At 34.1% G+C, this 13,905-nt stretch overlaps 1 protein-coding gene across 1 annotated transcript; it reads left to right on the top strand.

Annotated features, from left to right (window-relative positions):
* The first annotated feature begins 5,522 nt into the window (after positions 1 to 5,522).
* LOC145098072 (uncharacterized) lies at positions 5,523 to 7,638 on the top strand. Its single transcript, XM_079035748.1, has 3 exons — positions 5,523 to 5,716; positions 6,357 to 6,962; positions 7,230 to 7,638. Exons 1-3 carry the CDS (start codon positions 5,523 to 5,525, stop codon positions 7,636 to 7,638), a joined length of 1,209 nt encoding a protein of 402 aa, XP_078891874.1.
* Positions 7,639 to 13,905: the final 6,267 nt, after the last annotated feature.

The following is a 13,905-nucleotide window of genomic DNA, read 5'->3' as shown; positions in this document are numbered from 1 at the left end:
TTTCCCTTTGTACCCTTCAAAGGGGTCTTCCTCTTCTTCCCCTTTCCCTACCTAATTGCCAGAACAGGGGCTGCTATAGGAGTAGGATTAGAAGTAACAATCGACTTACCTTTAAGGCCATTTTCAGCGGTCCTTAAAAGTCCTTGAAGTTTGCTAAGTGTAACTTCCTCCTTGTTCATATGATAAATCATACAAAACTGATCATAACTTGGAGGTAAGGGATGGAGAATGATATCAATCGACATGTCCTCAGGGAAGTCCACATTCAGCTTCAGCAACCGGTCCACTTACCTTTGCATTTTCTGCAAGTGACCGGTGATGGGTTCACCATCCTTCATCCTGGCCGTTATCATGGAGGAGATGATTTCATACCTCTCTTGACGCACGCTCTGATGGTACCTATCCATCAAATCCAGGTGCATCTAATAGGGGTAGAAATCTTCATAGGATTTTTAGACTTCGGGAGTCATGGTAGGCAACATGATGCAGGACACTTTGGTAGCATCCTTCTCATGTGTAGAGTACTCTGCAACCTCCTTAGGAGTAGGAGTGGACACATTGATAACCTTAAGCTCCTTATCAAGAACATATTCCTTCTCCTCATATTGGGCAATCATTCTGATGTTTCTAATCCATTCATTGAAGTTACACCCAGAAAAAGTGACTTTCCCACACAAGTTCATGAGGGAAAAGGAGCCTATAGGGTTTGAGCCAGTAGTAGTGTTGGAAGACATCTAAAAGAAAGAAGGACACGTTTAATTAGATGAAGAATCCTTAATAAGTCACCCAAATGAAATATTAAGGCTAGGACCCCACAAACTATTTCATAACTTGGAAGAGGGATGCCGTAATCCAAGCTATAAAATATTTGAAGGTAGGTAAATGACGATTTACCAATTTCCACCATGAAAAACAAAATGAATTATTAAGTTTTAATTGGATTTGAAACTCCTAGATCTTTGACATACATTGAAATTTTAGTGGCATGTTTGAATCTCTATTGTGCCCTCTCAAGTCTGTGACTGGGATGCCGAGGATCACAAACAAGGTGTGAATAACCATGCAAATTGACTTGGTACTCTTAATTTTAACAGCTAATCGATGTGTCGTTTAACCACATGCGCTCCACCGATCTATGATAAAACTTAAGTCACCCTTTACCACTCTTACTAGTCCTTGTTAGTGTGCCGATTAACCACACACGCTCCACTAACGACTTGGTAAAGTACAAAGTATAATTTCATGGGTTAGCACCTATTTCACATTTTCATAAAGTAACTAAGATTGGGAATTAATAAGGGTTTAGTTACTTTATAATTTCATTATACTTTTAATGAGGATTAAGGTCCTATCCTCCTCGTTCGGCTAACGACCCTCCACCAGTCAAGGAAGCGGTGGGTGAGAGTGGACACCCATTAAACTACCATTTTATAGGCAGTAACCTTATACCCCCCCCCCCCTTATAGACCGGCTTCATGAATGAGGCCTACTAACGGTAAGACTGACTTATTCTTATACATATATATAATAATTAAACATTTAATATTATAGAAGTATAAGGGTTGAATTTTAAACTTTCAAAATTCCAAGGATCTATTTAGAATTAAAGTATTAATGTGTGAGACTTTACAATTTCCAAGACTTGAGGGCAAGTTTTGACGCTATTCAAGACTCTTCAAATTCATAACTTATGATTTAACGACCAATAAAATGAAGACTCTTTATTTTATGTAACCTATGAGTTCTTTAAATGTTTTAAATGAAAAAGACTTTTGGTAATCTATAACTTGAGGACAAATTATGAATTCCATTAAAACATATAATCATGGATTTAACTAATCATAATAATCAAATAAACATTCAAGCTCATAGTTCAAGACAACTTATATCATCAAGTTTCAAGACAATTAGCATAATCATATTAACACTAATCTTGAAGGTATGACAACTACCTTGTAATTGGATTAGCATAATCATTACCATATCATAAAAAACAGTTTAAATGATTCAAAATAGTTATAGGTAATGATCCTAACCCAATTCTGGCCAAAAAAAACTCAAACGATATGCATTCTGCTCAACAAAGTCGCCGAGTTCCTTGAAGAACTCGTCGAGTTCATGCCCAAAGTCATGAACTCGCCGAGTTTTCTACATAAAATTGTCGAGTTTTTCATTCTGGACAGATTTTAGCTTTGCAAAATCACATAAACATCAATATAACAGAAAACAAGCCTAGGCTCTGATACCACTGATGGGCTTAAGCGTCCTAACAACCTTAAGGTGCACATACAACCTTAGAAGCGTTGGAACTATGTTTTCTCTATTATATATGCAAAATGATTTCCAAATCCTTCACATATCTAGCATGTCATCCTAGGTACATAAATAACAAAAATTCTAGATAGAATTACATACCTTTTCTTGTAGTGGGTAGCTTGGAGTTTATGAGCCTAGAACCAATAATGTGGATGCCTCAAGTGGTGTCACAAATCACCAAAACAAGTTGGAAACTCTTTAGAGAATAAGAACACTTATAGAAATTGGCTCACTCTTATGCTCACACACACTAGTGCCATTTCTAGAACCAAGGACACCTTTATATAGTATGGAGGATTAGGATTAAACCCTAATACCCATGACTCTTCATTTACCTAGGATCCACGGGTTAAAAGCTCCATGGACTCCATATACTCTTAGCCCATCCTAAATAACTCTTAGCCCAATCCATATATATAAATAAGAGTCCATATTTAATTAGCTCCATTTTGATCACTAAATTAATTATTTATCAATACTAATTAAATAATTATGATATCATATTAATATATAATAACTAATAATATATTAATATATCATAAACATCTTATTCTCAAAAGTATATCCATACAAGTTGGTAGGTGAAGTGCAACCCAAATCGACCATGTCGGGTCGGGTCAAGTTGATACCAAATATAGTTACGGACTTAGACACCTTATCCAACACTCTCTGCAATCATATGAAGCAGATTTGAGCTAGATGATGAAGCAGAATTCCAAAAGGCCATAGCCCTCGTTAGTCAACAGTTCATTCGACTCCCATCACCCACCTTTTTCAAAAAACAACAGTTCATTAAACCACCATTTAACCAAAACTTCAACCCGCAGAATATCCACAAATGATATCCATGAAACCCTCATCACAATCCTTAGCCTTAGAATGCTCCTCAGATAAAGGAAACTGTACAGACTAACAAATCACCAGACTCCAGTACTACCACCCAAGACAACAAATATGGAGTTCTTATTTGCCATAAATTTCACAAAGAAAATCACTTTGCATGGGACTATAAAGAACATGTGGTGAAAGACAAAGCATTCTATCTTAGAATGGCTTAGGAAATTGAGGATAAAAAGAAAGAAACGACAAGGGCATGTATAGCTCAAGTTTAAAGGGATCAGCAGGTTTGGTCTTTAGGTGATGAAGACGAGGAGCCTGAAAATAAGAGGAAGAGAGGAAAGATATGCATGGTAGCAGCAAGTGACGAAGATGGATCTACCAACCTGTAGAGGAACTATCGCTACATGACAAAGGAAGGGAGCCTCAGTATTGTCAAACAGGTAAAATTTATGATTCGGTCTCATGATTATAGCATGCATGATTGTGAACCTCATTTAGAAAGACTTAATGAAACATGTGTAGTCATCCTTACAGACTACAACAAATCCTTAGATGAAAAGAACATAGCAACCCAAGAGCTATATGATTTGAGAGCAAGACTAGAAGACCATAAGCTTAAGGTCACTATGTTAGAAAAAGATTTGTTGTTAGAAAAATATGTTAGATTACTTAGTGAGAATCGGTTAGAAGTTGCTTTCAATAAACAGGATCTTGCTTGAAAAGAAATTATACGTTTGAATCCTTTAATTGAAAATTTGTTTAATGGAAGTGAGGCCATTGAAAACATAGTTAAGAATGGGACTGTTGACAACACATATAATTGGGTATTGTCCAATGGGTACTCTACCAATGAGAATTCTCCTCCTTGGTTTGATGTCGAACGTCCATGTGTCCCACCAGACCGAGCCATTCAGTATCCAGTCAATGACAAGACCTTTCCCGAATGCATTCGATGTTACTTCGGTAGGCTTCATGATCTAAGAAACAATTGCGTCGTCGAGGAGATTCGTCCTGAATCCTCAAGAAACTTAGAAAGTTTCTTGCTAATCATCGGTACAACTAGTCCCAATTCTCAGTTCACTTCGGTAGTAGACAAAGAAATTATTATGGAAGAACCAAAAACCGAGACAAGTACTAACAAAGATGTGCCAATAACTTACTCTACAGTAGTTCAATTCTCAGTACCACCAAAAATCCCGCATACCTTAGTCAAGTCAACATCAAATCTTCACCAAATCACTCATAAACTACCCATTAACAAATTTGAATTTGGACAGTGTTCTAAAATTCATGAATTTTATAGTTCTGACGAATCAACCCCTAGATCAACGTCTAAATCATAAGATTTCAAAAAAAACTCAACTGAATGTTTCTGATGTTGTTACACCAAAGGTTGAAGCAAAATTGGTTCTGAAAAATGAAGTTAGATCCCAACTTGCAAAGCGGGAAGCTGAATCCAAAAACAAAACTTTCAAAAACCAAGCCAAATTTTCAAACAAAAGGAATTTCAAAAAACCCATCAATGCAAAAACTTTTCAAAATCACACTGTAATCGATAAATCTTGCAAAAAGGCATGTACAGTGAAAGAACTTTTGAAACCAATGCCATTGTAACCTCTCAAATTTGGAGTCAAGTCACTTTCACAAAATTCCTTAAAATAGCCAAAAATGAAGGGTATATTACACACTTAACATTCTTCAAAAACCCTTCAATTAATCAAAAAGTCAAAGCCTATGTCCAGACCTTTTAACTAGTCTTTTTCAAACACATCAGACACTTCTGTATAACACAATCCAAGGACTTAGCCAAAGAAGAAGACCACACCCTCCAGACCGCTAACCAAGTATGGACTATGGATTAATGAAAAGAATCTCACTTTTTTTTAATACACTATCAAAAGGGAAACATCAAATCATGCCTCAAAATGTTAAAAAAAAGTCGAATATCATGGACACTAACAAACATGGAAAAAGAAATCTCTTCATATGCATACCTTTAAGAGAAATGTTTCCCACGTTACCACGGGCTCCAAACTAGTTTGGGTGCCCAAACTAACCAAATGATCATGCAGGCTATATGCAAGGAGGACCATGAAGAAGAATGGTTAATTGGTAGTGTCGGCTCCTTGCACATGACTAGAAGGTTAGAATACATTTGTGACTTCAGACCGATCAATGGTGGCATACACGTCACCTTCGGGAACAATGCAAATGGGATAATCAAGGGATATGGTGCGTTAACTTTGGGTAGCTTCTCTATTCAACGAGTAGCTTATATAGAGGGTATAAAACATAACTTGATCGGTGTTGGTTAATTGTGCAAAGTTGGTCATCGGGTAGAGTTCGACCACGAGTATTGCTATATCATGACAAGTGACAGAAACAACTGCTTGATCAAATTCAGACGCAACGGGACAATGTATCCACTAGATGTTTGTTTAATCATCGGCAAACCACAACTATGTTTCTTGTCAAAAGCAGTGTCTGAGGTGAGTTGGTTATGGCATCGAAAGCTTGCACATATGAATTTTAGATACATCAACAAATTGGTGACTGGACAGTTAGTCTGAGGACTACCAATTCTACAATTCAACTACGATACTTTGTGCCCAGTTTCTGAATGTGGTAAACAAACCAAGGAAAGTCATCCATTGATAATTAATTCCTCGATTGTTGAACCTCTCGAGCTTATTCACATAGACCTCTACGGTCCTTCAACTGTAGTCAATCTTCATCACAAAAAATACACACTTGTTATAGTTGCTGACTACACTCGTTTCACTTGGGTCTTATTTTTTAGACTAAAGTCAGACACACCACAAATTCTAATCAACTTCTTAAAAGAAATAGAGCTACATATCAAGTTGTCTGTCAAACGGATAAGAAACGACAATGTCATAGAATTTACTAATCAGTTGTTGAATAGCTTTTTAGTATTAAAATGAATTAGCGATAACTGCTCGACACCTTATACCACAACAAAATGGAGTAGTGGAGAAGAGGAATGGAACGTTGGTCGAAGCTGCTAGATAAATGCTCAACTTTGCCAACTTACCTCTCTACTTTTGGGCTGAAGCAATGGAAACTGCATGTTATGTTCAAAATAGAAGTATCATCTGCAAACGCCTTAAGAAAACATCATGTGAACGTCTTAACAATAGAAAACCCAATGTATGTTTCTTTCACATTTTTGGTTGCAGGTGTTTTATGGTCAACTACAAGGATTATCTCAACAAGTTCGCACCAAAATCTGATGAAGGCCTCTTTTTAGGTTACTCAATGAACAAGGTTGCATATCATGTTCTCATCCGAAGAACAAGACTAATAGTCGAAAGCTTTGACGTCAAATTCAATGATTATTATGTCTGCGGCACAACTCTCATCAAAGAAACTAAGTTCATCCTTGAAAATGGCATTCCACCATCCTCGGGACCGTTAAAATTAGTTAACGTTAACTATGAAGATCTCTTTGATCCCGCAAAGAATGCACATCTGTCAAATATATTGGTGTCTCCGATATCACAACAACAACATTTAGAAGTATCTGGACCAACCATTTTTGAAGGAACCTCTTTCAATACTTCCACCTTGCCGGTTGAGGGGGAAAACGCAAATCCTTTAGAAACCATCGAGGTTCCATTACTTGAAGATGCTGCTCCGGTACCCGTATACAAAGTGACCAATCAATCAACTGTCTCTGAAGATTCAGAGGACAAAGAAGTTGAAAATATTGATACTGAAGAGGATCCAAAGATAGTAACTCAACCATCGGTTCAGGGGGAACCATCATCGGTCCCAAGGGAACTGTCATTAGTTCAGGGGAACATTCAAATTCAGCTGCAGAGCCAATCCTAATAGTACAAGACTCATCTGCGGGATGCTCTCCTTTGAAGTAGAGGATATTCCTCGAGTGCATCTGCAGATGATCAATAATATTGTCTACATATCTAAACGAAAGATCACTCACCATGCCAGATCATCGAAAATCCATCTGTAGGTATTCAAAATCGTTCCTCTACAGACTTAACTAATCATTGTCATTATGTAGCTTTCCTATCTTTGATCGAACCCAGAGCCACGAAAGAAGCTCTTTTGGAGCCTGATTGGATAATAGAAATGCAAGAAGAATTGGCTTTGTTCGAAAGAAACCAGGCCTGGAAGCTGGTGTTGAAGCCTAAAGGTCACACTGTAGTTGGAACCAGATGGGTTTATAAGAACATGTTAGATGAATCGGGTGCAGTGGTTCGCAACAAGGCTCGTTTGGTTGCAAAAGGGTACAATCAACTAGAGGGTGTTGACTATGATGAAACATATGAGCCAGTTGCAAGGATGAAGGCCATACACATTTTTCTAGTGTTTGTAGCTCACAAGAACATCAAGGTCCATCAAATGGATGTGAAGAGTGCTTTCCTTAAGGGTGAACTGAAAGATTTTACCATTTTTGACCTTACGTCAAAGTTTAGGGTTTTAGGTCATAGCTGAGGTTGACCCTTGATTTAATGTCTAGGTGGTGTATGAGACCAGTCTGTTAGTATTCATATGGGGTGGTGGTTTTCCAATCTATCTATAAGGTGAGTTTTCTCACTATATTACTTATGTATTGTTGTGATTCGACTGTATCTTTAGTTGTGCTTAACTATTGTTGTATGTTAGTATTATGTAATTGACTTGTTGACGACTAAGGGTTGTTCAGCACCCGATCATGTTGTAACTGAGTCATTGATGACTCAGGGTCGCTAAGAACCGAAATACGTTTTATTTGATTTGCTGAGGACACTGGGTTGAGCCGACCCATTGTTGTTATATATGCTTAATTGTGATGTGATATATGTGAAATTTTGAGAACTCACTAACCTTTGGCTTACAGTTGTCTAGTTAAATGTGTCAAGAACTTTTGAGGATCCCGGAAAGGCAAAGACATTATTGTACACACTCACAAACATCTTCATCCTTTTGGGATTTTTTGTTCATATGATACTTTGATTTGGATGATTTTGTTTTCGAACATATAATTTTATCGACTTGGTTTTATGATGATGACATTTTAACTTAATTAAAAATCAAAAAAATTTATTGGGAAATTGGGACATTACATTTTAATCATATCAATTCCAATTAATTATGTGTGTTCAAACGAAAATATTAAATCATTATTTATATTTCAGATAATGTGAGGATAGATGTTAATAATATATATATATATATATATATATATATATATATATGTATGTATATATGTATATATATATATATATATATATATATATATATATATATATATTTGTTCTATGTAAACCATTATCAGTTTAAAGCTAAAAGTTTTGAACAGTTTCGACAAAATACTTATATTGTTAATTTAAATATAACATTAAATGATCAACTTCAATATAGATTTCAGTTCCACTTAAAAAAGCCAAAGAATATTTTGTAATAGTTAAAAATGAAAAATTATAGTGCTAAATGCAAAAACTAAATTTTAATATCCATTTAACTAAAATATTTCCTATAGACATTTTTATAATTGTTAAATGTTTTCAAATAAGTAGCTTAAAATAACATACAATAACAATAGTTAAAATAACTCTATATAAGTGATTATATTGTTGCCTTTAAAATAAAAAAATAAAATTGTTTAATGTTTTAAATAATTACAATGATAGAAATTAAAACATTAAGAACATAAATTTTAAAAAATAATAACAACTATAAATAACATTAAACCATATATTATATTTACTTTTATTCACGAGTAACTCGCGAGTAGAGGTCAATCAAAAGATTGAGATTATAAAGTTTTAATAGATGTATATATTATCATATAGTTCAAAATAATCAAGATATTATATCAACTTAGTATACGGATTTTTATATCAAATATAACATCATTGTTATATTTTAAAAAAACATATATTTGTAAAGATTTCAGCAATATAGATACTTCTACGCAACGCGCGGGCATTCGCCTAGTAATTTATAAAGCTAACATTTTTCCTTGAACCTCATGCATTTGTCTTGGGTCAAAAATATGGTTTATACTTTATTTTTCTAGGAAAATTGTATTTTTGTGTCTTGGACCGTAAATAGCTTGGTGTTTACGGGCATATAAGTGTTTACGGTCAGTGTTTACGGCCGTAAACAGGTTTACGGCCGTAAACCCATTTCGGCCCATGTTCACCAAGTGCATGTTTCTCATGTATAAATATAGGTGTAAGGGGTGAGGAGTAGATTGATGAACAGAAGAGAGTTTACGGGCAAGAGAGAGAGAGAGAGAGAGAGAGAGAGAGAGAGAGAGAGAGAGAGAAAGAAAGGAGCGTATGTGTGTAACTGTGTGAATCTTGTGTAAGGGAAATTCATTCTAGTCAATTCAAACAAGATTCATATTATTCTTCTGCTTATTCTCTTCTATTTTGATCTGACATCATCCAATTGATTGGGATTCCGCACCATCAATTGGATCGGATTGATACACAAGCAATTTGGGACTTACAATTGGTATCAAAGCAAGGATTGTATCAGTCAATTTTGTCAGATCTGGAGCTTATTTGATCTTGTTTTCAAAAGATTCTTGCGTTTTTGGATAGATCTCTGAAAATTATGGGTAGGGTTTGTTCTTCGCGTTTTTGATAAAAACGAGTTTTGATCGAGTTTTGGAGCAAAAAGGGGTGAAAAACGTTGTTTTTTCACGAAATCTGCGAAGAGTTTACGGCCGGAAACAGTTAATGGCCGGAGTTTACGGCCGACGGTTTGTGGTCGCCGGTTTACAGCAGCGGTGTGCGGCTCGGAGTGGCTCGGTGTTTGCGGTTCGGAGGATTGTGGCCTCGGCTCGGTAGACGGCTTGGTGTATCGCGGCTCGGTGAACGGCTTGGGAAGTCGGCTCAGCAACAACAAGCCTTGCAGCAACATCTTATAAAAAAATAGAAGCGGAATTGGAGGTGTCAGGGTTCGAACCCGGGTCCTCAGGTTCTTCAACAATTACGCCTTACCAGTTGATCTACCAAGTATGTTGTTCCATTCCTTCCGTTTTTAAGTGAAAAACTCTCATTTTCGAACCCAATTTCGAAAATTTGACACTTTTAACCCAAAAATCAATTTCCATTATTTTTAAATTACTTTTTCAAACCAAAATTTTAATTTTTATTTTTTGACTTATATTTTTGACTTTTTATTTAAAATTTTGATTTTGACTTTCAAGTTTGACCTTTGACTTTAAACTTTGACTTTTTCGTTTAATTTTTAAATTTTTAAATTTAGCTTTTCGGTTTGACTTTAAATTTGATTTTTTTAAGTTTGACTTTTTAAATTTGACTTTTAAGGTTGACTTTTGAGGTTTATAGTCAAAAGGCATTTTTAAATTTGACTTTTAAGTTTGATTTTGGCTTCTAGTTGTGCTTTTAATGGTTTTTGAGGTCTACAAGGGCATTGAAGACATGAAAGAGAGTCGTCAGGAGATGTTAAGACAAAACTTCAACATGTTCAATTATATCCATGGAGAAACCCTGGAAGCTCAATTGCAGCGATTTACTACACTTACTACTGAGATGAATATAGTTGGGATCTTCTTGACAAAGTCTGAGATAAACAAAAAGCTGCTGAATTTACTTCTGAAATCGTGGGATTTGAATGTGGCTGTCATCAAGAAGACAAAAGATTCAATCGTCTTAGTATTGCTGATGTAATTGAAGAGCTTGACGCTTTGAAATGTGGAAAAAGAAAGAGTTCCACAAACATCCCGGCTAATGAAGTTTCATGTACTCCATCTTGTGAAGATACAATTAAAATTCTTCGTTAACATAATGACTTGCTAAAATGGGAAGTCGAGGACCTGAAATACGAAGGATATCAACTTAGGAAAGGACAGAAACCCCTGAAGGCTGAATTAGAAGCAAAAACCAAAGTCCTTAGCAAGCTTCAGGAAGAGTATAGCAAAAAGTGTGAAAATTATGACTATATTAAGAGACAACTTGTTGCTGTAACTGAAGAACTTGAAACTTTGAAAATTAAGTGTGGAAAAACAGATGTTAGTTTCAAAAATTATACTGCGTCAAGTCAGACAGTCGAGTCCTTATTTGAAACCCAATTAAAATTCAAAGATAATCAAAACAAGGGTCTAGGGTATGAGAGTGTTCCTCCACCTTTCAATCATAACTACACATTCAAACAAGATTCATATTATTATTCTTCTCCTTCTCTTCTATTTTGATCTGACATCAACCAATTAATTGGGATTCCGCACCATCAATTGGATCTGATTGATACACAAGCAGATTTGGGACTTACAATTTGAAACTCCCAAGACTATTTTTTCTTGAACCTCATGCATTTGAAACTCCCAAGACTATTCAACTTATACAAATTAATTTATGATTAATTGAAATATTGTGATTTGTAACTCTTAAAACTCTTCAAATGATGTTATTTAATTCATGAGTTAACAGAAATATTTAGCCTAACAATAACATTGTTGTTAAATTTAATATAATAATTCATATACTAAATTGATAAAATATATTGATTTTTTGAATTATATATATATATATATATATATATATATATATGTATATATATATATATATATATATATATATATATATGTATGTATATATGTATATATGTTATAACTTCATAATCTCAATAGTTTGAATGACTTCTACCTGCGAGTTACACATGAATAAAATTAAATATAATATATGGTTTAATGTTATTTATAGTTGTTATTATTAATTAATTTTTTAAAATTTATTTGCTTAATGTTTTAATTTCTATCATTATCATTATTTAGAAAAAAACAAACAATATTTTTTCATTTCAAAGTTAATAATATAATCATTTATATAGAGTTATTTTTAACTATTTTTATTATAAGTTATTTTAAGCTATTTGTTTGAAAACTTCTAGTCAATGGTGGCCCTCCATGGATTCACCTATATAAGCCGCAACTAAAGTTGCAAAAATAAGAGCTTGAATATCACATGTAAATAATCCAAGGAACATGACAGGGATAAGAACCACTGAAGGTACTAAAGAAACAAGAACAACAACTACTAATTCATCGGCTAAAATATTTCCCAAAAGTCGAAAACTAAGTGATAGGGGCTTTGTGAAACCTTCTAAGATGTTAATAGGTAAAAGAATTGGAGTTGGTTGAATATATTTACCGAAATAACCTAATCTTTTTTTGCTAAGACCCGCATAGAAATATGCCACTGTTGTGAGTAAATCCAAAGCAACATTAGTATTTATATTATATTTGTGTGTGTATGTTAGGATCGCTACTAGCCCAAACATGTTCAGCATAGAAGAACAATGAGGTTCCATTTTCTAAAACCAATCGGTGATAAAAAGAGATTATACATTGCCTTATATGAAAGCATATAATTTTTTTACCAATGTGGGATTGGGTTTGCATCCCAACAATCATTCCTTCAAACCCAAGCTTCGCCCTTTGCCTCCCCTTCAACAACTGTTCATTAGATTTAATCCTTTTTCATATTGTCGATACTCTAGTGACATGCTCACCTAACATGGAGCCATTAGGATAACTTTCGATACAAGGCTTTAGGATCAACTTCATTGGCCAGGGAATTACTGGGATTGCGCCACCTACGCTGACCATATCATCCGGGCTACGACTGTAGCTCTGATACCATTTGTTTTGTTTTTCACTGATGTGAGATTGGGTTTTGCATCCCATATATATATATATATATATATATATATATATATATATATATATATATATATATATATATATATATATATATGATTTTAACTAACTAATTAATCCTAATTATCCACATTTAAGTCGTTTACAAATTAAATGTTTAAATTATGATAATGATTAATTTATTTGAAATACCTATAAGATTTTGATTTTAATATATATTACCAAAAATAATTTAAATTATTTAAATTAATTAATCATTTAAAAGCCTTGACTCTCAAATTTTCAAATTTTTTAAGCATTTAAACTAACCAACATAATACAATATTATCTTGGAAGCTTTAAAATTTCAAAAATCCCTTTAGAATTTTTGAATATTCCATGCTTCCTAGTTATCTTGGATCTTAGTTACTTAAAATCCTGGATAATGTTAGGTTAAATCAAATACTTTTGGAGATAATTACCAAAAGCATTTTAAACCCATTTTAAATCATAACACTCCAAAATTTTGATTTTTACCTAAGCATGTCCTTAAATTTCGATTTCTTCATAAGAACAAGCAAACAAAACTATAACTTAATCTTTATGTAGTGAATATGTCTTTTAAGCATTGGTTGTAATACCACTGATAAATTTTTTTATATACTTCCCTTAATAATCATATGGCAACGAAAACATGTATATTAATCTAAGGCAAACAAATAACTACAACCTTCAATGATTTTTAACCTAAATAATAACAACTACAAGTTGAATCAAGAAATACTAACCTTTAGCAAAACCAATTTTCTTCAAGAACCTTTGATGATGAATTCAAAATGCTCCAAGCGAAGGAAGATAGTAACCAAAGTAGATTACCTCTAATGGTTCACAACCAATAAATTCAACTTATTGATGTCAGAAGATTAAGTCTTAAAACACTAGAGATCGACTAAGGAATTAGTCAAGACATAAGAGAAACTCTTAGTACATCAAGAAAAGGAGAGTGAGACGAAATATGAGATGTCAGGGAGGGGTATTTATAGTTTCTGGTTGCTTGAAAAGAAAGCTTATTTGAATTAGTAACAAAATAAAGATAATAATCAAAT

This window comes from Lactuca serriola, chromosome 4, assembly GCF_051521515.1.
Source record: "Lactuca serriola cultivar US96UC23 chromosome 4, Lser_US96UC23_V15, whole genome shotgun sequence".
NCBI lineage: Eukaryota > Viridiplantae > Streptophyta > Magnoliopsida > Asterales > Asteraceae > Lactuca > Lactuca serriola.
This window is presented reverse-complemented; position numbering and strand designations above follow the sequence as displayed.